We start from the raw sequence: 27,945 nt of genomic DNA, 5'->3' as shown, positions 1-27,945 counted from the left end.
TATTTTCGGTGTAAAAAGTAGTAATTTGAAAATGAAAATAGGTGAAGAGAGTCAGAATTCGGCTCAAAAATCACGCTCAGGAGTCAAATTTCCGACATTTCAGATATTTTGAAAACTGCAGGGGGGTTTGGGCAAAATATGACCCATCACCGTTTTCAGTAATTGGCATATTTTCGGTATAAAAAGTCGTAATTTGAAAATGAAAATAGGTGCAGAGAGTCAGAATTCGGCTCAAAAATCACGCTCAGGAGTCAAATTTCGGACATTTCAGATATTTTGAAAACTGCAGGGGGGTTTGGGCAAAATATGACCCATCGCCGTTTTCAGTAATTGGCATATTTTCGGTGTAAAAAGTCATAATTTGAAAATGAAAATAGGTGCAGAGAGTCAGAATTCGGCTCAAAAATCACGCTCAGGAGTCAAATTTCCGACATTTCAGATATTTTGAAAACTGCAGGGGGATTTGGGCAAAATATGACCCATCACCGTTTTCAGTAATTGGCATATTTTCGGTATAAAAAGTCGTAATTTGAAAATGAAAATAGGTGCAGAGAGTCAGAATTCGGCTCAAAAATCACGCTCAGGAGTCAAATTTCGGACATTTCAGATATTTTGAAAACTGCAGGGGGGTTTGGGCAAAATATGACCCATCGCCGTTTTCAGTAATTGGCATATTTTCGGTGTAAAAAGTCATAATTTGAAAATGAAAATAGGTGCAGAGAGTCAGAATTCGGCTCAAAAATCACGCTCAGGAGTAAAATTTCGGACATTTCAGATATTTTGAAAACTGCAGGGGGGTTTGGGCAAAATATGATCCTTCGCCGTTTTCAGTAATTGGCATTTTTTTGGTATAAAAAGTCGTAATTTGAAAACGAAAATAGGTGCAGAGTCAGAATTCGGCTCAAAAATCACACTCAGGAGTCAAATTTCCGACATTTCAGATATTTTGAAAACTGCAGGGGGGTTTGGGCAAAATATGACCCATCGCCGTTTTCAGTAATTGACATATTTTCGGTATAAAAATTCGTAATTTGAAAATGAAAATAGGTGCAGAGAGTCAGAACAGGGTTGCCAGATTGGGCTACAAGTAGTGAATTGGGCTACTTTTGAGAGCCCCACGCTCCCAAATTTTTAATTTCGCTACTTGCGACTTTTTGGGCTAGATTTAAACAAGTTGGGCTACTTTGGGCTATTAATATTAGGAAACTCAGTGATGATTATTTATGCTTTAATAATATAATCTGTACAAATCACAGCCAAGTCCATCAGCCTGATTGACTAGACTACTTACCGCAGGAGAGCCCTGGTCAGAGACCGGCTCCTAGGGACGTTGATCCTAGGAACCTTTGAAAGAAAAAGTAACCGCAAGGCAAGGTTATCCTCCCCAGGGGCAATAGATTTCCCAACCTTAATTGTTAATGATACTTCATCCCAAAAGCTACACCTGGTTCCACAGATTAAGGGGAGTTTAAGGGTTTCATTAAGGGGAGAAAGTTATCTAGAAATTTACAGATTGATAAATGATGGGAAAGATCCCTTACAGTTAATACCTTTGTCAGGAAGACAATGGTTGGCAAGGAGCGGTAGTGTAAAGCGGCCGTTTGATCAATGGGGTTCTCTAACAACTCATTACCAAATAGCTTTTTCCTCTTGTGATAAATATGTTGCAAGGCAACTATTTTCAATGTACGCTGGTCCCTCCAATAAGCTATATTTCACATGTCTCAAACCAATCCTAAATGATTTTGAAAGGATGAATTTACTTTATCAAAAGATGAAGCAGATCAGTATAGCCTTCACACTGTCTTAGAAAACTTCACTCTTGGAATACTCAGAAGAATCTTTCGTCCTCATCATGCAAAGCTTCATGTTAATTTGGACTACAGTTCTATGTATCTGCCCCTGGAGAAAGTTGACTTTGGTTACGAATTTTCAACACTTCTGGCCACTAACAGACAAAACAATTTTACAACCCAGGAAAAGTTTCAAAATGTTCAAGAAAGATGCGATAATTTTTTAATGAAAGCTTGCAAATAGCTTCTTTCTAGTATTCTAAGTAATGTTGAAACTATAAAAAAAGGTGAAAAATCTGTTACCTATCATATGCCTTAGCTTACATGGCCACCATTTTCGGAACTTCCGTTAGTATTAGCTGACCAATCTAAGCTTAGTGAAATTGAAAGTCAGTGGCGCCTACTGTTAACCATTGACTAGTCCAACATTTGTAAGGGACAAATTCTGACATCTGAATCGTCATTTTAGACCAAGACAATAACTGTCAAGAACACTGCTAACGATCCCATACTGATTGACTTCGCTGAGTTTGTGTTGAAAATATACAGCTTGCCAATCAGTAATGCCCTGGTTGAACGGATATTTTCAAGAGTAACGTCTGTGAAAACTAAACTGAGAAATCTTGAATGGGAATGGGACTTGAGCTTTTGACATCAGTCTTGAGAATCAAAACTTATCTTTAAGAAAATGTAACTTGTTGCTCGTCATTTGAACCACTCATGTCAATGCTTAAATATGAGTCTGCAATATACAAGAACGAGGTTGTGGATGCAGATCAAGATCTTGGTAATCTTCAACTGTAAAGACGTGGAAGGACTCCACACCCATTAAGCTTCAAACAGTAAATATTGGTAAGTTATCCTATTATCATATTGGTTAAATATATATATATGCAGAGGTAATGCTAATAAAACAATTAAAATCGTTTAATGTACTCTATATATCATAATAGATTACTTTGAAACCCGTATCAGTCACTAAACAAAAAATTGGGCTACTCTTATTACAAATTCGCTACTTTTAGACCGTCAGCTCGCTACTTTTAGCAATTTGAATCTGGCAACCCTGAGCCATGCTAAATAGTCTGTCCTTGTCTGCTTTGACTTGTGGAAGATTTTGAGGATAGTGATTTACCAAGAGCATTTATGTAGGCGGTGTATGCTCAAATCGTATACAAGATGGATCGACAAAGCTCGGTTTTTGATTACCAAAACCGTATATATATCGTGAGATTAGGATGTATTAGCTTAGGTTAGGCTATGTTAGGTTTTGTTGGGTTAGTAAGGTTCTTCTTAACATTCGTTGATATACCATTGATATTCTGGATATATGTATCATTTAATTATCATCACCTTTTACAAATAGCTAACTAGAGCTAAATAGTCATAACCAAGATGGGAACATTAGTATGCTAACTGTAATATATTCACTAGTTTTAATTACTTGTTAAAGAATGACTACTTTTATTAACTGTCTAATCCACATTTTCAATATATCTCATCCTTTTTTAATATGTAATAATCTTACCCAAAATTGGCCTAAAACATTGTGTAGGATTATTAGACTGTGAAATAAACTTAATTTAATATTTTTTTATAAATAATTTTATTGGAACTATCTTCTATTTCTTCATAAATAAAGAATAATGATATTAGGTGAGACACGAATATAAAAAAACAGGTTTAGTTTTATTCACAAAATAGAAAAGATACTCTTTAACTCTACTATAATTACTAAAAACAAAAACATTTAAATAAACAAATGAAAACATTAAATTACAATATGCAACATATTGATAAGAATAGAACCTTGGAGGACTTTTTTATAAATCATTGAAAGTTGCTCAGCAAGTAGGAGCTGGCTTAAAAAAATCTTAGGAATAATCATAAACCCTTTTCCCTGAGAAGATAGTAGTCATCCAGTTGAACAAATCCTTTGTGAAACTGTCTGGTTCTACAGTATGGGAACATGGAGACCTCACCCACACACACACATACACACAAAATATGATTGCACTAGAAACAGTTTACCACAACGCCGGAACTCACATTCAACGAGAGGGGTAATGCCCTCAGCGCTAACATTAAATATGAAGACAGAGCTGCAACTCAAAATACAGCTGGATCAAATCTTCAGGAAGAATTGGGAAGCCTACGCGCTACGGCTTCCTGTCCTCATGGAAGCCACTACAGACATGGCCATAAGGTTACATTTGGTAAATAATTTGGGTTGAGGATCTGAACCCCAATATTCTTTTAGCTGAACAGGTTGAAGTGAAAATGAACTTGTAATAACAGGCAAAGTTTACATAAACTTGTAGTACAATCTTGGAATGACCTTCCGGTGACACTTTGGTTGTCACATATGAATACCAAGCTATCAGTGTCGTCACCCTTCATGCCCGACTCTAGATTATTCTAAATATAATAGTTAATGCTGATGATAAGTCACAATAACGAGACTGAAAATATGATGACCAAACCACACATCAAAAAATGGAGAAACAACTAAGTTGTTTCCTGCCATTATCAAAACATTTTCGATAGGGATAAATAAACTAAAAAAAAATGGATTTATGTCTTCAGTTTTCGGTAATTTTTATTCTGAGGATTTGCTTGAATCTTGATTGATTTGCTTGATTTGAATTGAATACCATCTTTTATCCTGCGTGGAAGAGAATTCAGGATGGGGAAGTTAACAGTGAGACAAATAAACATTGAATTATTTATATTTTTATTCTAGGGTATTTTTTGTTTACAGTAATTAGTCCATTTCATAACACGTGAGCTGTTATGTCTAGAGAAAGTATTTTATTTGTTTTTGCCTGTTAAGTTACACACTCAAATACACTGCTGTGAAATTTAGTGATACAATCATTGACAACAGCTCTGGGAGGGTTGTCTAACTAAATTTAAGGAACCAGCATCAGCCATATATATACAAAACCAAAATATACATTACTGTATTTGACTTTTGATGGTGTCTGATTTCAAGACTTCTAATTAAGAAACGCCTTACTCTTCCTTTGAGGTCTTAAGTTCAGCTTCATACCTTGACTGTATTTATGATTTAACTTTGTTTACTGGTTCTTTGACAATATTCACGTCACGAGTGATCATGGAATATGTGTAAATTGGAGTCGATTGGTGTGAAGGTAGTTCATTAACGTTAAGGTTTAAGAGTAGGTATTGGCGTTTAACTATTAAAGTCCATCTATATTAATAATGTAACAATTAGGAAACTTATTTGTTTTGTGACCCTCAGTCAAATTGTTACTAAAATTAATTGAAGGAATGGTTGTAATATATGACTATTTTCAGCATTATTGAAATTTGACCGTTCCTCAATTTTTCACGACTGAGTGGCCAAATACTAGATCTAGAAGTAGCTTTTCACACGAACATTCAGACTAAACTAAAACAACAGTCCAATAAACAATATGGAAGACAATCAGTAATATAAAAACAAAGACTCGGGCTCCGAGAATGATGATCTCGTGGAGTGGCTTGACAGTTACCACATCACACTGCTCTCTCTCTCTCGGAAGCTGCAAGTCGTACTGGCTCATTTCCATAGAGTTTCTTCTCAATATCCCAATAGAGTTCCTCCTAAAGTCCCCCTTGTCCAACGGTCCGTTGTCCACACTGTTGGATCTCATTCCTTTCCTAGAGAAAAAGCTTGACATTGGCACATTCCCAGATGGTGATGGGGAAGGAGCCATTCTCCTGCATCCTAAGTTATTATCCATTTCTCTTACTCTATCAATAATTGTGTGAATGACAATAATAATAAAAATGAAGAAGATGCTTGATAAGAGCCAGACATCCACCATCTTGAAATAGGATGTCTTAGGCAATGAAGCCGAGGCCTAGAATTTGAAATAAAGATGTTTAATTAATTAGTATAATTAGTTTTGACATTTGTCTTATAAATTAAAAAATTTAGTAATTATAATATATATATATATATATATATATATATATATATATATATATATATATATATATATATATATATATATATATATATATATATATATATACTGTACAATATGTGCGTCCAAAATGCCACGTATGCAAATCTCTTCATTTAACACTATACACCGTAATTTTCCCTCTTATTTTCAGTTCTCACAATACCCTAATAATCATACTTAAATATGTAAGTTTGACTAAATTGACAATACCATATATCCTGTTATATATCATTACTACTTTTTTTTTGGCTGGCCCACTAATCATTACCACTGACTGTATTATTCATTCATCTATTAAGTTTAAAAGAAGTCGTGTTTCTATATTTGTACTTGTAGGGATCATTATATTGTAATGATTAGAATTTATGTAGAACATAATAGAGTTGATAACAACATAGTAAGGTCCTGTAGCTAAATATTGTAGCCCAAAGTTTTCCTTTCAATGCTTCTCTTGTAATTTTTGGCTGTTTTGGATACAAATGAGTTACTAACCAGCTGGAATGGCAATTCAGCATTCAGAGCTCTAATCTCAATTATATTAACTTTAGATTTTAGTTTTATTTTGACATGAGCCTAAACCTATAAACGTGTTGACTCATGCTGGTTTTTAATCAGATTCGTATCTATGCTTATCTACTTTGTCTACCCAGAGTATTATATTTAGCTCATTAGCCTACTCGGGTTCTCCATTTCGTCATCTCGTATTGTCTTGTACACTTTATCTAACAACTTTCGGTTATAAAGTTGTGTCCAATACTACAGGATCACCACTTTCTACAAGTGTTAGTGATTATACGCAGTATATAGTGCACGTGCCATTTTTTTCAAATCATTGCGATTTCGTTGAATTCTTAATGACTTCCTGTTAAAAAAACTTGATCACACAGTCACAGCGGGCTCTCAACCTCTTCATGTATGTATCATTTAATCTATTGATTTACATCTACCCCTTTCCTTCATAAAAAACATGATTTTTTTTATTTACTCTATTGCTTATTCAAATTTCTTTGCAAACTTATCCAAGTGAAACACCCAAAAACCTAATGGGCCCTCCCTTTATGACTGCAATATATAAGCTCCAGTTTCTGACCTGAGTGTAAAGTGTAGCTACGACGAGGAGGGAGGTGAGCGAGGCGAGGATGCGGACCTGGAAGTTGGTGGGCGTGAAGTAGAGAGTGAGATAACTGATGATCAGCAGACACAGTGACGGGATGTACACGTTCATGATGATGAACCCCGACCGTCGCAGCAGCTGCACTGTTGGGGAAGAGGAGAAATCCTCTTCCAATTAAACCAAGATGCAAGAGCACTAGTCAGAGGGATAGAAACCCTAAACAAGAAAATAATCAACACAGAATGTGCAGTCATATTCAATGAAACATGTGAAACATGTCTAAATAAAAATCTGCTGCAAGTATTTGCTCCTGAATGGTGTACAATGTTATGAAGAGTGTACAGTCTTAGGGTGGAAGCAACATCATGTTGATTTGTTATAAAGCTGAATTTAATAAGATAATAGTTAGGAAAGCTAAAAATAATTCTTAAAAAATTAATTTTGAAGTTGTTTTTGTTAACACGAGTTAAAATATCACTTATGGTAAGATAATTAGTGACGAAATAGCAATATATATATATATATATATATATATATATATATATATATATATATATATATATATATATATATATATATATACATATATATATATATATATATATATATATATATATATATATATATATACACACACATATATATATATATATATATATATATATATATATATATATATATATATATATATATATATATATATATATATATATATATATATATATATATATATATATATATATATATATATATATATATGTCGTACCTAGTAGCCAGAACTCACTTCTCAGCCTACTATGCAAGGCCCGATTTGCCTAATAAGCCAAGTTTTCATGAATTAATTGTTTTTCGACTACCTAACCTAACTTTTTCGGCTACCTAACCAAACCTAACCTATAAAGATAGGTTAGGTTAGGTTAGGTAGGGTTGGTTAGGTTCGGTCATATATCTACGTTAATTTTAACTCCAATAATAAAAATTGACCTCATACGTAATCAAATGGATAGCTTTATCATTTCATAAAAAAAAAATTAGAGAAAATATATTAATTCAGGAAAACTTGGCTTATTGGGCAAAACGGGCCTTGCATAGTAGGCCAAGAAGTGCGTTCTGGCTACTAGGTACGACATATATATATATATATATATATATATATATATATATATTGCAACCCATCCTCCGAATTGACAGTACGGTTTAATACTAAGTGTAATAAGTACACTTTCTTACTGTCATAAACAGTGCATAATTGCACTTATGGGGTTGTTACATTTACCCAACCCCCTCCCCCGATTTAATTCTCGTTTTCTGTTAAGACACTCAGAATTTTAGGATGAAGTTTTCAACTTTAATTTGCAACACACAAGTTTTAAATATCAGGACTTTCTTTTTCAGGTTTATTAAACAATATAGATTTTATACAAAATTTTAAAATATCCTGAGTTACTTTACAATTTATTGATATATTTTAGTTTTGTTTTATTAGTTTGATAAAACTGTAATATCAATATAGCTATAGGTTAAGTACTAATTGTAATTAAAAAGCAATAAAATTATTATCTTCAAAAACATAGACGGTTAGGTGAGGTTGTGGTTTTCTATTCAGTTTTTCAGGTAAACTCAAATATTCACAATATATTTGACAGTACGATTTAATACTAAGTGAAAATAAGTACAATTGCTAACTGCTATGAATAGTACATAATTGCACTTATTTGTCTTCTTACATTTACCACCCCATTTTTGGAGGACGGGCTGATATATATATATATATATATATATATATATATATATATATATATATATATATATATATATATATATATATATATATATACAGGTATTATAGTGTACTGAAGGATTGGTATTAGTTGCATGTTGACACCATATTGAAATTCAAAAATGCCACTTCACCTGCAGAAATGATTAGTAAAATGAGACTTAAATATGCATATAAGAAGGAAGCTAGCCACATACCATTAATATGAAACATCAAACATATGAAACCATTGTACTTTGCAAAACTGTCTTTTTTTTGTGAAATTTCCAAGTCGCTGATTAAGTATAATAAAATCTACAAATTAACTAACTCACACTTGACAAACATGGCAGCAAAGTCCCTGTCGTTGTGAAAATCAATGTCAACATCACCAACAAAGTACTCAACCAGCTGAGGGTTGCCCTGGAAGAGTGCGCGGGTGGTAGCCTCGTCAAACACCAGCAACCTGGACGAGGCTGACAGCAAGGTCAGCTCCAGGTGGCAGAACTACTGGGGAAAAGACCGATCTGTCTTAATGACATGACATACATATTATATATATATATATATATATATATATATATATATATATATATATATATATATATATATATATATATATATATATATATATATATATATATATATATATATATGCTGGAGGAGCTATTCAACTTATGACAAGCAGCCTTGTACCCTGTATGTAATCAATATTGTAACTTTTTTTGTGTAATGACATTTTCAAATAAAGTTAGATAAATATACACACTTAACAAAAGAATAGGGGTGGTAGGAGAAGAAAATATCAAAGTGTTCAGTGAGGATCCACAAGGTCTTCTCTGAGTACTCTTTATTTTCTTCTCTGAGGCTATGGGTCCCTACATTTGCACCAGAGGTGGTACCCCTTCTATATATATATATATATATATATATATATATATATAATATATAACTGATGATAAACCAGAAAATTGAAGGTTTGATTTTCTTTGGGAAGAGGATGGCTCACCTGTTCGTCGAATGGGTACATCTTGAGGTCAAACTGACACTGGAAGGTTATGCTGTATTTCCTCCTTACACTTATGGGGTTTTCTGGACCAGAATACACCTCCACTGTAAGCAAATTACAGTGGAGGATACAAAACGTGTTAGAGGTTTGAAATTACATAATACCAAATGTGACATTACAATATAAAATCATGACATCGGGGACACAAAGAAACAATAAATCACCTTTCAATGGCCTAAAGGATCATGAACAAACTAACATTTATGTAAATGCCATTATGAATGAAATAATGTGAAGCATGGTAGTCCAGAATAATGTAAAAATTTAGATTTTATTAAGAATTTTGCCATCCTTTTAACAAATCAAATTTTTCTTTGGAAGTCGTATACAGTACAGTATACATATATTTTCTTATGATGCATATCAAGAAGTAACAGTTACTTCTGCTGTGTAAATATGGCAGGTGTGGAGAAAACTGACTTGTGGGATTTATTGAGTGATTTAAAATATATTAATTTATTAAGTTAATTTATTTAGATAGCGGATTGTATGAATTAAATGCCCACAAATCGTTTCCTTCACAAGCTGGGGGTTTATTATTTATAGTTTATGAATCGAAATTAATCGATTGGTAGACATTCACTACAATGTTATTAGGTGTTAAGACTACATGGGTTAGTGAATTAAATTAAACAAATACAGCTTATTTGTATAGCTGTCTATAGCTTGGTCAACCAGATATGAACACGGATGATCAGACTAATTCTCCTTGTAGGTGATACTAGTGTAATCACATGTCACGTATTGTACCAGGTAGTTACTGCTATTTATTCTTCCAATTCAATTTCACCTGTCAAATGGAGGGCACACAGTAATGATCGTAACCAACATATCATTGGCTAAATCAAGGGATATTATTATAATTTATTAGAAAAGATTTAATTATTAATTACCCTGTTTGGGTGGCTCAATCCTGTCCTAACTGGAATGACCGAATTTATATTACTGGCCAGGAACAGCTAAATTTATTGGAAATTTTTTATTGGAAATTTCAGAATTACCCCCGTTGAAAAGCAAGAGATGCAATAGATACTCTGAGAGAGAACTCTTATCAACATCAGAGGCCAGAGACTGTTCAACACGCTTCCACTACACATAACGGGCATAACTGGCCGACCCCTCACAGTGTTCAAGAGAGAACTGCATAAACACCTCCAAAGGGTACCTGATCAACCAGGTTGTGAATCATACGTCAGGCTGCGAGCAGCCGCGTCCAACAGCCGGGTTAACCAGTCCAGCAACCAGGAGGCCTGGTCGAGGACTGGGCCGCGGGGACGTTGAGTCCCGAAATCCCAGGGATCAAGGGAGATATTCAAGGCCAAGTCTTGGCGTATCTTGAAGATTAATCGGTGTTCCCTTACTCCTTAAGTATTAAGCCTATCGACAGCTAGAATAATTACAGCCGCATTCTTCCTCATTTCTAAGTTTAGTTGATTTCTAACATATTTAAAGTGTATTATTATTAGTTCGGTCAACAGAAGAGTTACAGAAATATTCTACAATGTAAGAATGTCACAATAAATCTGTCCAGAAGAAAGTAATTTATAATTTGATATTTTGCACGGCATGATGATGTTCAGCGAGTTAATATACAGCTACAGCAGCTACACTCAGGGTTGATACAGCTACAGCAGCTACACTCATGGTTGATACAGCTACAGCAGCTACACTCAAGGTTGACACAGCTACAGCAGCTACACTCAAGGTTGACACAGCTACAGCAGCTACACTCATGGTTGCCTTACATTCTTCAGGTTGCGTGTCGTCGCCAAGACTGGGTTTACCCTGCATGTTGACCACCATGGTGGCCTGGTTGTCGGCCTGGGTGATGTGGTTGCCCTTAGTGTTGGTGAAGTCCACCACGGGCACCCACACCTGCTGCATAGTATCATACGGCACTCTGGCGGCACACAAACCCACACACACACATATCAACCCATTTTCTTCATTTGCCACTGTACAAAATCCAGCCTCCCACCCAGGAACGAACCCAAGCAACCCACTTAACGTATCGCGTTTCCCCTTTATAGAAAACGTAAGATATTTGTGAGCCGTTATCTTTCATAGTAGGATGCATTTGCAACGGTGGTTACTATAACGTAAAAAAACGCGACTGTCAAGAAATTTAGTCGAAATTTTCTATAATATTTTAAGAGGTAATTATGTGTTGATAAATGGAAATCAAAATTAATTGTTATTATTATTTGTAAGTAAATTATTTGGATTCCATTTAAGGCTAAAGTAACAAAGTGGCGATATTAATTACAAGCTGTTTTGAATAGTTCTGATCTAATAAGATTATTAAATAATATAAACTCTAAAAATATATTGCTATAGGATTTCTGGGAATCTGGAATTTGATATGCAGAAAATGGAGACGGGAGTGAGTAGGAAGGAAATGGGAATTAATGGAAATGCGGAATATAAGAATATGAACTGCATAATATATGTTAATTGTGTGAATAAATTCTATAATTTGTAAAATTAAATATGAATGGCAGATTGAGAGACAAATCAATAGAAGAAATTAAACTGCGGGAATTACTGAAACTCGAGATCCTTATCATGTTCTCGCTTTTTGGCGTTGCGCTACGTTGTGTTCCAGCCCATCTTCCTAAAATTAATGTACTTGTAGTAACTATTTGGTCCACAGTACCAATATATATGTAGTTACGGACCACCATAAAGTTGACTTTCGTATTACTGATTTTGGGCAAACTAGAAACTTTTTTTTACCGCAACATAAATATGAAGATCTAACGTAACATCTAGAAATCCTAGGGCTAATACACTTAGGCCTAATATAGTACAAATATGTGCTATATTAGACCCCTAGGGATTTTTCAGTTTGTTTTTTTAGGTTTATTTTTTGGACTATATTAAATGAAAAGTACAAAAAGGGGTTTATTGGTCACTACACATTAGTGCTTTCGACCAAATAGTTTTAGGAGGACCAAAAGTGCTTTCGACCAAATAGTTTTAGGAGGACCAAAAGTGCTTTCGACCAAATAGTTTTAGGAGGACCAAAAGTGCTTTCGACCAAATAGTTTATAATTTTAGGAGGATGGCCTTGAATATGAGTAAAAGAGTGAGAAAATAATAAAGAATTAAACTACACATTTCACCTGTTGAGTGTATAGTCTTCATTGAGGTTGAGGTAGCTGAGTCTGGCCTCCTGCCACGTCATGCTGATGATGAAGTTGACGTGCATGTGCATGGAGGACGTGTCCACGTCGACACTCTCAATGATGATGTGCAGAGCGATGGGCAGAGGTTGGGACAGGTTGTTGTTGTTGTTGATTTCTGGAGGCACGTCTGGTCGATACACCGGGGGAAACTTGACCAGCTGGCAGCCATTCTCGTCACTCTTGTCCTGGCAGTCAAGTTTAAGATCACATCGCTGGTTGAGGGGGATGCACGAGGCATCATCACAAGAGAAGTGATCTCTGGGGCAGGGAGTCAACAGAAGGCGTCGAGTCTCGCCCACTGTCTGGCCACACATTGCCTTCTTCAGAGTCCAGTTCTGACGGCCAAGCGGAACATCATTAACAGCATTGGACAAGGTAGCAACTGTATGATTCCTGCGCCAATTTTTCCAGTGCCAAGTACTTTTGTCTTCGCTCTGCACTATTCTATAATCAGAGTAACCTTGAAACATTAACCTGCTTGAGTTACCCTGCAGAGTGACTAAATGTATATTACGTTGATATCTCTCACAAGAACCAAGGAGTGTCCACACTGGCCGTCGCGGTACACCACACACTACACACTTCAGTTCATCACAGCGAGTGTCAGCAAACTGCTGGCTACCTTCAGCTACTGCACAGTTCTCTAACTTGTCCCCATCAGGTTCACCCATAGACCACGAGGGGTGAATTTGTGCTTGGTGCTGGATATCCACCCACACCCCCTCTTCCTGTTCATCTGAAATTCCCACCCAGAAGGACTTGCATGAAAAGTCTTCTCCGTGGTACTGATTGACAGCTTTCATTAATTGTGTTGTATTCTTCTTCAACCTGAGGGGTTGGCACAGATCCACCGAGACCTTTACACACTTGAAAGGCAGAATGAGCTGTGATATAATTGAAGATAAAGTAATCTGTACCTGAAGCTTCCTTACAAAGGTCATCTAAGGCTACTTGGTATAATGATATGTCTCCAATACTCGTCCAAGGGCCGCTCCAAGGCAAGATGTCTCCTTCTTCCTCCTCCATAGTACAATCAGCCAGAGCATTCACTTCTTCGACTGTCAAAACACGACTCCATATATTGACCTGAAAAATCCAAGTGTAAGTTAACCTTGTCAAGAGTGGCATGATTGTATATACTAATGGAATGTCATATGTGAAAAACTGAGTTGAATCCAAACCTTATCCCTTACTTGGGACAGCTGACCACTGTAGTTATTTCCAGCATCCCAGGAACCAATTTTGATATGAGTTGCTATGACGGGTTCCCCAAGGAAGCCATGTTGACGATCCTGTTCTATGCCGTCCAGGTACGAGATGGTGACCCCATGACCGTAAGTGACACAGACATGGTGCCAAGTGAGTGCCCTCAGCTGCTGCCTCAAGAAATGGTAGCGACGTAACTTGGACAGAGTCACTCGAATGTAGTTCAAGTTGACCTCTAGAGAAAACGTGAACAATCTAGTTATCTGCCATTTCCTAATAATACTTGTGCCAATGCTACACATTTTTTATATATGTCGTTTGCATTCATACCAAACAATGGTCTATGATGAGAACGATGAGGTTTGAGAAAATAAAAACAAATTGACATAAATTTATGACACTATTTACCTTGAAGAAATAATACAAATTTCATATGATTTGTAAGCAATGTTTTTCGCCTTATATTTCTGGTCTCAGAACAGTATATTTCTCCTACCGGGACCTCAGTCCTGATAGGGGTATTTTTTGTGTATAATAAATTCTTCTCTGACATTTCAGATGTGTAACGAAGCAGTCACTGTTGAAGGATCACTTGTAATATATGCCGAGGAGTTTTAAACGTTCTTCTGGTTCATATGCTAAACAGACGCTTGTGCTAGCAAATGAGTGTGTGGGAGTCACACAAGACTCCAAGCTAAGACTCCTTCTGGAAGGTAAGTAAGACATCCTCAGTAAGCTAAGACTCCTTCTGGAACGTAAGTAAGACATCCTCAGTAAGCTAAGACTCCTTCTGGAACGTAAGTAAGACATCCTCAGTAAGCTAAGACTCCTTCTGGAACGTAAGTAAGACATCCTCAGTAAGCTAAGACTCCTTCTGGAACGTAAGTAAGACATCCTCAGTAAGCTAAGACTCCTTCTGGAACGTAAGTAAGACATCCTCAGTAAGCTAAGACTCCTTCTGGAAGGTAAGTAAGACATCCTCAGTAAGCTAAGACTCCTTCTGGAACGTAAGTAAGACATCCTCAGTAAGCTAAGACTCCTTCTGGAAGGTAAGTAAGACATCCTCAGTAAGCTAAGACTCCTTCTGGAAGGTAAGTAAGACATCCTCAGTAAGCTAAGACTCCTTCTGGAACGTAAGTAAGACATCCTCAGTAAGCTAAGACTCCTTCTGGAACGTAAGTAAGACATCCTCAGTAAGCTAAGACTCCTTCTGGAAGGTAAGTAAGACATCCTCAGTAAGCTAAGACTCCTTCTGGAACGTAAGTAAGACATCCTCAGTAAGCTAAGACTCCTTCTGGAAGGTAAGTAAGACATCCTCAGTAAGCTAAGACTCCTTCTGGAACGTAAGTAAGACATCCTCAGTAAGTTAAGACTCCTTCTGGAACGTAAGTAAGACATCCTCAGTAAGCTAAGACTCCTTCTGGAACGTAAGTAAGACATCCTCAGTAAGCTAAGACTCCTTCTGGAACGTAAGTAAGACATCCTCAGTAAGCTAAAACTCCTTCTGGAAGTTAAGACTTCCTCAGTAAGCTGAAACTCCTTCAGGAAGGTAAGTAAGACTTCCTCAGTAAGCTAAGACTCCTTCTGGAAGTTAAGACTTCCCCAGTAAGCTGAAACTCCTTCAGGAAGGTAAGTAAGACTTCCTCAGTAAGCTAAGACTCCTTCTGGAAGTTAAGACTTCCTCAGTAAGCTAAGACTCACTCACTTCTGTCCCTCTTCTCTTCTCATCTGATGGAACAGTGACACTAGTAAAACTTTAATGTACGGTATATAAATATTAATTTTAAATTTGTATATGTTATTTCTTACTTAAATTCAATTATCCATTTCCTCTTCCTAATAATGTCTGATTTTGTTTTACACTTTAAAAAGTACTAAGTCGGTTTAATTGTGGTAAATATATATATAATATAATTGACAGCTAATGCACAGGTAGCACTCTACCTGTGCTATCTGTGCATTAACGCAGGTAATTGGTGCACAAGTAATACTCATCAGAGTACCAGCAACACACACCAGTGTATAGGTACCGCTAAGGAAGGCATGAATAAAACTCATCAGTGTACAATAACAGTGTGTAAGTAACACATGTCAGTGATCAACCAACACTCATCTGTCCACTGGCAACAATCAATGTTTACATAAAACTCGTCAGTGTATAATTATCGAGAACAGTCGTCGAGGACACAGTACAATAGTCTAGGACAGTGTTTAGTTGTCGAGGACAGTGCACAGCTGTCGAGGACAGTGCACAGCTGTCGAGGACAGCGTGCCGTTGTTAGTGACAGTTTACAGCTGTCAAAGGCAGTGGTCGAGGACAGCATACAGCTGTCGAGGGCAGGACAGTTGTCGAGGGCAGGACAGTTGTCGAGGGCAGGACAGTTGTCGAGGACAGGACAGTCGTCGAGGACAGGACAGTTGTCGAGGACAGCGAACACTCCCGTCACTCACCTGCCTGTATGGTGTGTATCAGCTGACCAGTGGAGTTGTCGGAGACCTGGAGGAATCCGGACACTTCCCACAGGAAGTAGAATCTGAGCCTCACGCAGAAGGAGAGAGAGTCGAGGGGCGCGAAGGATAACTTGTCCCTGTACCGCAGGTGGCTGTCTGACTGCTCCCCGCTAGCTTGGAACTCGAACACTTGCACCGAACACCAGCAGCAACCTGGCATGGCAGAGGAGGAAACAGTTAACTGTACCGCGTGAAACTCTGAAGATTTCCCGCTGGCTTCGAACTCGAACACTTGCACCGAACACCAGCAGCAACCTGGGATAGCAGAGGAGGAAACAGTTAACTGTGCCGCGTGTAACTCTGAAGATTCGCCACTATTCTGGAATTCGAACACTTGAATCGAATTATGAATTCGAATACTTATATCGAGTAATACCTTAGACGAAATCTTTTCTGTCTATGAAACTGGTAAATAATATGGTGTTGGATGAGATATTAACTTTGGCGTTAGCCATGAAAAATTATATATTTGACTAGTGCTAGGTGTTAAATATGCAGAATTTCTTATTAATTATAGGGAGAGAGTTTAGCGTCCCAGCACCGAGTTGTGTGATGGAGAGTTCTTAGCTTACACTGCGTAAAAACTTGGCAACTCTAATATATACATACGCTGAAGATATACATACGCAGAAGATATACATACGTATATACCGGCATAAACTAGTAAGTACATAAATTCCAACCCCATCCTCCTGTTTAGATAGTACCTATTGTGACTGTCGTCAATAGTCACGAATTCTTATGTACTTAGCTATTAAATAGTAGTACACTGACTAGTAAGAAATTCTTTGAAAATAAATGAAGCTAAAAAGCAAACATATATTCCTAGGGTGAGTAAAGCACACATATATATACTATGTTAAGCCTCAAATATCGCGTAATAGACCTAGGAAGGTTAGGTTTAGTTTAGTTTGTCAAAGCAACGCAAGTAAAAAGTAGTTTTCCGGTTTGTCCAACTCAATAGTTCAGATTTCTACTTTGTAATTTTGTTGTACGTCGGTATATATACTATGCTCCTTATCGTTACTATAAGTACTACCAAAACAGGAGGATGGGCTGATGACTTCATATATATACACACATACACAAAAAGCTGCATGTACACTTACTCATGTATATAAAAGTTGTATATAAATGCATACTGCCAGATACATAAAAGGCCGCCGCAGACTGTAACCTAACAGGATTAATCAAATCCTCTTTTGCAGGGAAGCCCTCCAAGACAGTTGTGACGTATGTCCTGAGTAAGACTGTTCTCTCTCCCAGTACACCAGCGACGGTGTTGACCACTGAGACAATGAGCAACCGTATTACAGCGAACATGTCTGGGTGGCCAAGACCGTCGCTGGAAGACGGTGTTGACCACTGAGACAATGAGCAACCGTATTACAGCGAACATGTCTGGGTGGCCAAGACCGTCGCTGGAAGACGGTGTTGACCACTGAGACAATGAGCAACCGTATTACAGCGAACATGTCTGGGTGGCCAAGACCGTCGCTGGAAGACGGTGTTGACCACTGAGACAATGAGCAACCGTATTACAGCGAACATGTCTGGGTGGCCAAGACCGTCGCTGGAAGACGGTGTTGACCACTGAGACAATGAGCAACCGTATTACAGCGAACACGTCTCGGTGGCCAACACCGTCGCTGGAAGACGGTGACACAATTCATCATGACATGCATCTCTGCCCTCATTTATTGATGTAACAGTTGAAGGGTCAACCAATACAGCTGAATTAAGAATTTGTATTCTTAGAAGTTACAATGGCTTATTTCATTACAGATTTTGGTAATTTAGTACACATTCTCGGCAAAGCCACTAACACGCATAGAGATTCAGGCAAGACTTAAAGGATAATAACAAATTAATGTTTACATTATATATTTGCAGTAATTTGTAAGTTACAAAGCGAACAATTTATCTCTAATAAAGAAATGCAACTTTTGACTAAGGTAAACATTGAGAAATTGCCTTAATTTGAAATTACGTAGTTACAGTCAGTTAATGAATAGCGCCTGTATCATTGTTAAGAAAGGAAGATGGTGATAATGGGAAATTATATTGATGGCATTGTATTTTAAAAGTACAATGGAGGGGGGGGGGGAGAACATTTTGTTTTACTTTTGAACAAAGTATAGGTTCAGTAATTCTTACTTCATGATGGGAGTTTCGTAGCGTAAGTTCCTTCAATTGTCTAGCGTGTGTGCATAGATTTAATCGGGCTCTGGAAATATTAAAGATATACTTACAACTCTTGAATTTCGTATGAAATTCAATGGTTCTATTACACCCATCTAGGAAGAGTTTCACACTAGGGTTAGTATTAAGAGAGGAGAGGGGAACGTAGGGGAAGGGAGGGAGAAAGGTAGACAGGGGGAAAGAGGGAAGAGGGGAATGTTGGGAGAGTGGGGGGGGGGGAATGGTGGCGAGGGGGAAGGTGGCAGGATAGGGAAAGAGAGATGAGAAAAAGGAGGAGATTGGGAGAGAGGGTGGAGAGGGGAGAAAGATGGACAGGGGAAGGTGAGAATTAGTGAAAAGAGGGGAAACAGAAGAAGAGAGGGGAAGAGGTGGGGGTGGGGAGGGGAAGAGACCCGTACACAGCCGGGTACCTCCCCCATCTAGTTCACTGTATTGTTTAGTCCGCGTGGGATGCAGCTAGACCAAATAAAGGTAAAATTATTAGCAAATATTATAGGTTGAATGTAGTTGTCTAGTCCTTTTCTGGACTAGATTGGTTACATAAATTGTGTCAATGTCTGTCTTTTCGTTCCACACTTTGCTTTTTACAATATATATTACCTTTCAAATGAACTAAATGTCACTCACACTATGCCAAAATGTGTTGGATTTAGATTGCTGTTCACCTGTTGAGTCCAGCGATTATGACTGTAATAATTTGTTTAAGTTGTTAAGAATAAAGTATCTGATTCTGATAATGACAATGTCTACGTATTATGCTGTTATTGTGACGTAATTAATCCCCAGTAATTTTTATGTAAACTTTCTCAATTATAAACGTACAACCATTTATGAGTAAAGTTTTTGAATGATATGATTATATTGCTATCACTCAAAATATCATTTATTTTGTCAACGTAATAACTCACTCACAGGCCTTGATGTGTTGCGCATACTGAATGTGGGTGTGTATTGTGTGAGTGTTTATGATAGCAGAAGTAAACATAACTAACTATACAAACACCGGTGTGTGTAGAGTTCAGTGCTCTAATCTTTCTCTGCTGCCACTATTCCAATATCAATTACCATTTGGGAAAACTCTCTTTCCCCCCTTCCGACACAAGCTTCTTAATCACCCTTCTCGCTATATCACCCATTGAGGTTTTCCTCTACTGCAAGCTCCCTCTCTCCCCACCACCACCACCACCAGCTCCCTCTCTCCCCACTACCACCACCACCAGCTCCCTCTCTCCCCACCACCACCACCACCAGCTCCCTCTCTCCCCACCACCACCAGCTCCCTCTCTCCCCACCACCACCACCACCACCACCAGCTCCCTCTCTCCCCACCACCACCACCACCAGCTCCCTCTCTCCCCACCACCACCACCACCAGCTCCCTCTCTCCCCACCACCACCACCACCAGCTCCCTCTCTCCCCACCACCACCACCACCAGCTCCCTCTCTCCCCACCACCACCACCACCAGCTCCCTCTCTCACCACCACCACCACCACCAGCTCCCTCTCTCCCCACCACCACCAGCAGCTCCCTCTCTCCCCACCACCACCAGCAGCTCCCTCTCTCCCCACCACCACCAGCAGCTCCCTCTCTCACCACCAGCAGCTCCCTCTCTTCACCACCACCACCACCAGCTCCCCTCTCTCCCCACCACCACCACCAGCTCCCTCTCTCCCCACCACCACCAGCTCCCTCTCTCCCCACCACCACCACCAGCTCCCTCTCTCCACCACCACCACCACCAGCTCCCTCTCTCACCACCACCACCACCAGCTCCCTCTCTTCACCACCACCAGCTCCCTCTCTCCCCACCACCACCACCAGCTCCCTCTCTCCACCACCACCACCACCACCAGCTCCCTCTCTCCCCACCACCACCAGCTCCCTCTCTCACCACCACCACCACCACCAGCTCCCTCTCTCCCCACCACCACCAGCAGCTCCCTCTCTCCCCACCACCACCAGCAGCTCCCTCTCTCACCACCACCAGCTCCCTCTCTCCACCACCACCACCACCAGCTCCCTCTCTCCCCACCACCACCACCACCAGCTCCCTCTCTCCCCACCACCACCAGCTCCCTCCCGCCAAACACACAGCGAAACTACGACGTTGCTACAATGTTCGAACAAAATTTAACACCTAACAAGTTATAACAACCAATATAACAAGTTGTAACAACGTTCTAATACGTCAAAAACACGTTAAGCCAAGATTTAACAACTTTAATGCTAGTTGTAACAAGCGGAAAATAGGGTCAGTTGCGGTTTGTGTTTCCAGGGCTCTCTCCCCACCTCGCTCATAACCACGTTTTCTATTCATGGGTCTGTTAGGTCTGTGGCTTGAGATCGCGCATTTTAGTACACCACATTTTGTTCGTTGTGGGAACTCATGGGACGGGTACAGCGTTCCCTTGAGCCAGTCCCTTGCTGGGGAAACTAGTGAAAGCCGTCGACGGGAAATTGGAAGCTCTAGATTCCGCACCTAATTTAGCTCAAAGGTTGTTTTAGTGGAGACGTCTGAGGCCATAGCCGGGAACTGGGACAAGGAAGCCAAATAACTGCAGTGTCCCCCACGAAACCTTCTCTAACGAGACAGTATCAACAGTCTCAACCTATTCCACTGTTAGGAGCGGGAACCTAAGCCTTAAACTTACGCTGACCTTGTTTCTTCATATGTTTATTTTTTACCTATTTGTTAGCTTAGTTGATCTTGAAACGTGATGGTCTTTTAACTCATTCTGGATTTATCTGAAGGCCTTGTCGGTAGAAGAGATGCACAGAACTTCCCGCAATAATTAATCCATAATACCACAAATTTGTTACTACTAGCGCAGATCTGTACGCATAATTCGGGGGTCAATCTTTTAAGTCTTTTTGTTTGTCGGGCGCTAACTACTCATTATAAATACCATTACTTAGACTCTCTACCATACTATTATCTAAACAACGCAACGCCTCTAGCATCACCATCAACTACCACAACAATCATGCCAACTATACGGCTTTCATTTTCGATATTACACTAGATACTATCAACAGTAAATCATGAGCGGGGTTAGCTACCATAGACAGTGGTGGTGTGACAGAGAGCAGGCAGTAAACTCACTAGAGAGGCACGCCAGCAGCACAACACACTCCAGGAACACTGTACGTGCCATGCTAGGTAACACGGCGAGGTTGCCACGACCAGACACCGGATAGCCCGACAGATCGCCGGAAAGGGCGACACATTAGCGGGTGAGGCGACAGGTCATCAGGTCAGACGACTTGTCACTATATAGGGCAAGTCATTAGGTAGGGCAGTGACAGGTTGTTTGACAGTGAAAGTCGAGTAAGGGGTTGGGGGACGGTTGTGTCACACGCAGGCTCTCACGCCAGAGTCAGCGCCGCAGCCTGAGGTCGCTGGCAGCGGTGTGGGGACCCGGGGAACACTGGGGAATCGTCTGCTCGAGCACATAATCCCCTTAACATTCTCGTTTTCTTCGGGCAGGCCATTCCGGAAACTGATTGTTTTTCTTTCTTGCACTTGTCTACACGCTTGTGGTCCTTCCAGGGTACGAGTGGATGGAGAGGTGGTCCGTTAATCTGGTCTCCCCAGCTCACAAACGGCAGAGGTGAGTGTATTTAAATATTCGTACATTGAAACATTGATTGTACCCCATGATATATATGTACTTCAGCCTACAGTTCAGACCTATTGTCTTGTGTATGTTCCTCTGGCCTGTGTGAAAGTGAATACCAGTATTATCCTCACTCTAATAAGATCTAATTGAATTACTCTAGGCAAAATTGTAAGTAATTTCTGTCAATAAAGCTGTTAATAATAGTAAGGTGAGTGTTCGGACTAGCTTGGCTAGAGCAGGAATTGTGTAAACAATAGTTGCTGAATAGTTATGATTTCAGAATATCTGATAAAGTTTAAGTACTGGTAGTGGATAATAAGTAGTTATCAAAATAAAGGTTGTTAAGCCAGTTTGGCTATGCGGTATAGGTATAGTATCTTGTTAATTTTCAATTAAGAAAATTAATTAGATTTTTAAATAAAATTTAAAATTTGATTTTCTTCTGCGTCTGTTATTTTTCTTTTGAAACAAATGTTTGGTTTTCTGAAACATGAATCTGTCTTACTTCAGCAAATACGTTTTTTTTTCTGAATAAATGTTCAGAAAGTCAGTTTCTTCTCACAAAGAAGAAACCTTATTTTATTTTCTGTGTTTAACTCAAGTGCCCAGAGAAAAAATATAAATAATACTGTTTCATTTGATTACTGTTTACTTAAGATAAATATACTCGATACTGTTTATAAACATATTTTAGTGCGTCAGAACTGGTGAATTGCAATGATCGGGACTGTGGTTCATTTATTGTCTTGTACTTTTATTTATTCTCTTGAGTTATTTCTTTATTTTGAATTTTGAGAGAAGATATATAGTTCCCGTCCCTCCAGGGCACTGGGGGAGGTGTGGATGGGGAATAAAAAAGAAAACATGTGAACAACTTTCCGAATAAATTTGTAGCTGAAATCTGAATATGCTCGATCTGATTTTGACAAGCAGGACTCTCTGTGCAGGCGATGAGTCACAATAACGTGGCTAAAGTATGTTTACCAGACCACACACTAGAAGGTGAAGGGACGACGATGTTTCGTTCCATCCTGGACCATTCTCAAGTCGTCGTCGAAACGTCGTCGTCCCTTCACCTTCTAGTGTGATCTTGTCAACAGGACTCTCTGTAATTATCCCTATGTGGTATGTGGAGGATATGCAGCTATATTTGATTTCAAGCCACTGCATACCTTCAACAAGATTCTTAAACACTTGAACCTAGACTCACTATGCGCCATGTATGTCTTCCTAAGTGGGTTTGTCACCAAGGTATAAAGCAAGATAGCCGCTCGTAATCGGTTTGTTTACGAACGTCGATCGTAATTACGAACCCCCCAAGAACGAGTTAAGAGAGAAAGGTTCCCAATTAGTTGCATAACAGCTTGATAAAACCGGTCCGTGGAGATGTATGGAAAGAAGAGAGGCATAGACACATATTCAAATAAAGGAACGGCAATATCCTCGCCCTTCTCCTCTCCCAGGCGGTGGTTTATCACTATCATGCAGTATTCAAACTACCATTTTCCCAAAGCCAATTGGGCTTTCAGGGGATCACGAGCAGGAATCTTATTGGCTGTACAGATAGACATCATTTGTGTAGCTTGTCGTGATTGGTAAATTAAGAGCTATTTAAGCAATTAGTGATCACTGCCTAAAATGACCAAAGAGTCACTAGAGTTACTCTAGCCAAACATTTAAGAGTTGGAAAATAGTGCTGACGTTTCTAATGTGTACGTTTAAGGTTTCTTTGTTTCAGCCCCGTTACTGAGACTTTACTGTTCCAGCCCCGTTACTGAGACTACCGTTCCAGCCCCGTTACTGAGACTTTACTGTTCCAGCCCCGTTACTGAGACTTTACTGTTCCAGCCCCGTTACTCAGACTAGTGTTCCTGTCCCGTTACTGAGACTTTACTGTTCCAGCCCCTTTATTGAGACTACTGTTCCAGCCCCGTTACTGAGACTTTACTGTTCCAGCCCCGTTACTGAGACTTTACTGTTCTAGCCCTGTTACTGAGACTTTACTGTTCCAGCCCCGTTACTGAGACTATACTGTTCCAGCCCCGTTACTGAGACTTTACTGTTCCAGACCCGTTACTGAGACTTTAATGTTCCAGCCCAGTTACTGAGACTTTAATGTTCCAGACCCGTTACTGAGACTTTACTGTTCCAGCCCCGTTACTCAGACTAGTGTTCCAGTCCCGTTACTGAGACTTTACTGTTCCAGCCCCGTTACTGAGACTACTGTTCCAGCCCCGTTACTGAGACTTTACTGTTCCAGCCCCGTTACTGAGACTTTACTGTTCTAGCCCCGTTACTGAGACTTTACTGTTCCAGCCCCGTTACTGAGACTATACTGTTTCAGCCCCGTTACTGAGACTTTACTGTTCCAGCCCCGTTACTGAGACTTTACTGTTCCAGCCCTGTTACTGAGACTACTGTTCCAGCCCCGTTACTGAGACTTTAATGTTCAAGCCCCGTTACTGAGACTTTAATGTTCCAACCCCGTTACTGAGACTTTAATGTTCCAGCCCCGTTACTGACACTTCACTGTTCCAGCCCCGTTACTGATTCTTTACTGTTCTAGCCCCGTTACTGAGACTTTACTGTTCCAGCCCCGTTACTGAGACTTTACTGTTCCAAACCCGTTACTGAGACTTTACTGTTCCAGCCCCGTTACTGAGACTACTGTTCCAGTCCCGTTACTGAGACTTTAATGTTCCAACCCCGTTACTGAAACTCTAATGTTCCAACCCCGTTACTGAGACTTTACTGTTCCAGCCCCGTTACTGAGACTTTACTGTTCCAGCCCCGTTACTATGACTTTATTGTTCCAGCCCCGTTACTGAGACTTTACTGTTCCAGCCCCGTTACTGAGACTTTACTGTTCCAGCCCCGTTACTGAGACTTTATTGTTCCAGCCCCGTTACTGAGACTTTACTGTTCCAGCCCCGTTACTGAGACTTTATTGTTCCAGCCCCGTTACTGAGACTTTATTGTTCCAGCCCCGTTACTGAGACTTTACTGTTTCAGCCCCGTTACTGATTCTTTACTGTTCCAGCCCCGTTACTGAGACTTTATTGTTCCAGCCCCGTTACTAAGACTTTATTGTTCCAGCCCCGTTACTGAGACTTTACTGTTCCAGCCCCGTTACTGAGACTTTATTGTTCCAGCCCCGTTACGGAGACTTTACTGTTCCAGCCCCGTTACTGAGACTTTATTGTTCCAGCCCCGTTACTGAGACTTTACTGTTCCAGCCCCGTTACTGAGACTTTATTGTTCCAGCCCCGTTACTGAGACTTTACTGTTCCAGCCCCGTTACTGAGACTTTACTGTTCCAGCCCCGTTACTGAGACTTTATTGTTCCAGCCCTGTTACTGAGACTTTATTGTTTTAGCCCCGTTACTGAGACTTTACTGTTCTAGCCCCGTTACTGAGACTACTGTTCCAGCCCCGTTACTGAGACTAAAAATAACCAGCCCTGACAGGGTTCAGAATTTTGACTGTATAGAGACAATTCAGTACTAGGATGCGGCTGGACACCATAGTTTATGATAAATCATTTATTAATCCGACATGAATGATGGATGGGAGGTATACCTACACCTCACCAGGAATGTGGTGAGTATACCTACTCACCAAGGTCCTACTCACTTACACCTCACTAGAGGGCCAGATTCACGAAGCTGTTACGCAAGCACTTACGAACCTGTATACCTTTTCTCAATCTTTGGCGGCTTTGTTTACAATTATTAAACAGTTAATGAATTCCGAAGCACCAGGAGGCTGTTTATAACAATAACAACAGTAGACTGGGATGTTTTTAGTCTTGAAAGCTGTTTAATAAATGTAACCAAAGCCGTCAAAAATTGAAGAAAGATGTACACGTTCGTAAGTACTTGCGTAACTGCTTCGTGAATCTGGCCCCAAGAGTGTGGGGAGTGTACCACCCACACCAAGAGTTGTGAAGGGATGGCACCCGGGCCCTGGGCTGAGAGCCCGAGGTGCAGACCAGTGTGTAGTTGTGGCAGTACACAGTCACTGTGATGACTGAGGAGAGCTTCATAGGTTGAAATAAGTCAAGTTTGCAAAGTTTTTTTTTGTTTATCGTGTATTCTTTATTGAAGTTGATCATATATATATATATATATATATATATATATATATATATATATATATATATATATATATATATATATATTAAAATGTTCAGAATAACGTATAAAAGCAGGCAAGGTCGGTACATTCAGTAAAGATTTGTCCTAATAAAATTTGCTTTGAATATCAAATATTTTGTGCACTGAGAACATATTAAAATTTAAACTGTGTTAAGGTGAGCCACTATCTTAATTCTGGCATGTCTAATATCTGAAATATTACCAAATATGTCACCAAAAACGTATGCGGGTAAATAAAATATTGTGATTTAGATGCCTTTCGAAATATTTCCTTAAACGGCTCAAATACCATTCGAAATATTTCCTTAAAAGGCTCAAATACCGTTCGAAATATTTCCTTAAACGGCTCAAATACCGTTCGAAATATTTCCTTAAACAGCTCAAATACCGTTCGAAATATTTACTTAAACAGCTCAAATACCGTTCGAAATATTTACTTAAACAGTTCAATACCGTTCGAAATATTTCCTTAAACAGCTCCTTAATTAATATTTCAATTTAACTCTAATGGGTTTCGCGCCATTATTTGTGCGGTAAACAAGGTGTTGCCAACCGTGAGGGCTGACTTCGCTAAACACCAGTGCTGCCAACCGTGAGGGCTGACTTCGCTAAACACCAGTGTTGCCAACCGTGAGGGCTGACTTCGCTAAACACCAGTGCTGCCAACCGTGAGGGCTGACTTCGCTAAACACCAGTGTTGCCAACCGTAAGGGCTGACCTCGCAGAAAGTTGCTAAGAGTCCCCTTTTGTCTTGTCTAGGCCTTGGTTTGCACTTAATAATATATAAATTATATCTTTCACGAGAAAACTGTATAATGTATGCAAAATATTCATTGCAACATTAACATTTTGCAAGATCGGTGTTTCTCAACAAGGTTTGCAATGTATCAAATGCACTTATTTCATTCATATATCACAGTCTGCAATAACATTAATTTCAACTTTTATGACCGTCTCGTAAGATTGTTTTTCATTGAATGTATTTTTTTTTTTTACATTTGGTTTAGAATACAAGGCTTATTTTTTATATTATTTGCAGGTTAAACGACTCGTACGAAACACGGTCCAGACCAGACGCCTTCAGTGGCACGATATTTGGGATAGAAAATTTAAAAAAATCACTGATGCAATTTTTTGTGTTATGCGGCGTTCATGTTTTCTTTATTTTAAGGTCATCAAAATAGTACATTTTAATTGGCATCTCATCGCTTATTTAGTAGCTGCGAACGCTTTTTGCGGTACTGGTCATATATTTGGTTTGACTTCTTTAAGTTGCGTACAGGTCCATTTTATAATTATAATTTTTATTGTTGCATAATTTGCCATGCTGTAGCACTTAGCGAATG

General features: G+C 39.2%; 1 protein-coding gene across 1 annotated transcript; it reads right to left on the bottom strand.

Moving 5' to 3' along the window:
- Positions 1–4,510: 4,510 nt before the first annotated feature.
- On the bottom strand, positions 4,511–22,229 carry LOC123774496 (uncharacterized). The gene is given in 10 exon segments (XM_069303890.1): positions 4,511–5,662; positions 6,861–7,027; positions 8,979–9,150; positions 9,653–9,756; positions 11,458–11,612; positions 12,838–13,703; positions 13,705–13,986; positions 14,094–14,341; positions 16,558–16,770; positions 21,926–22,229. Coding segments are annotated over 10 exon segments (2,718 nt in total). The 5' UTR covers positions 21,978–22,229; the 3' UTR covers positions 4,511–5,203.
- Between the last annotated feature and the right edge of the window lie 5,716 nt (positions 22,230–27,945).

This window comes from Procambarus clarkii, chromosome 51, assembly GCF_040958095.1.
Source record: "Procambarus clarkii isolate CNS0578487 chromosome 51, FALCON_Pclarkii_2.0, whole genome shotgun sequence".
Lineage (NCBI taxonomy): Eukaryota > Metazoa > Arthropoda > Malacostraca > Decapoda > Cambaridae > Procambarus > Procambarus clarkii.
This window is presented reverse-complemented; position numbering and strand designations above follow the sequence as displayed.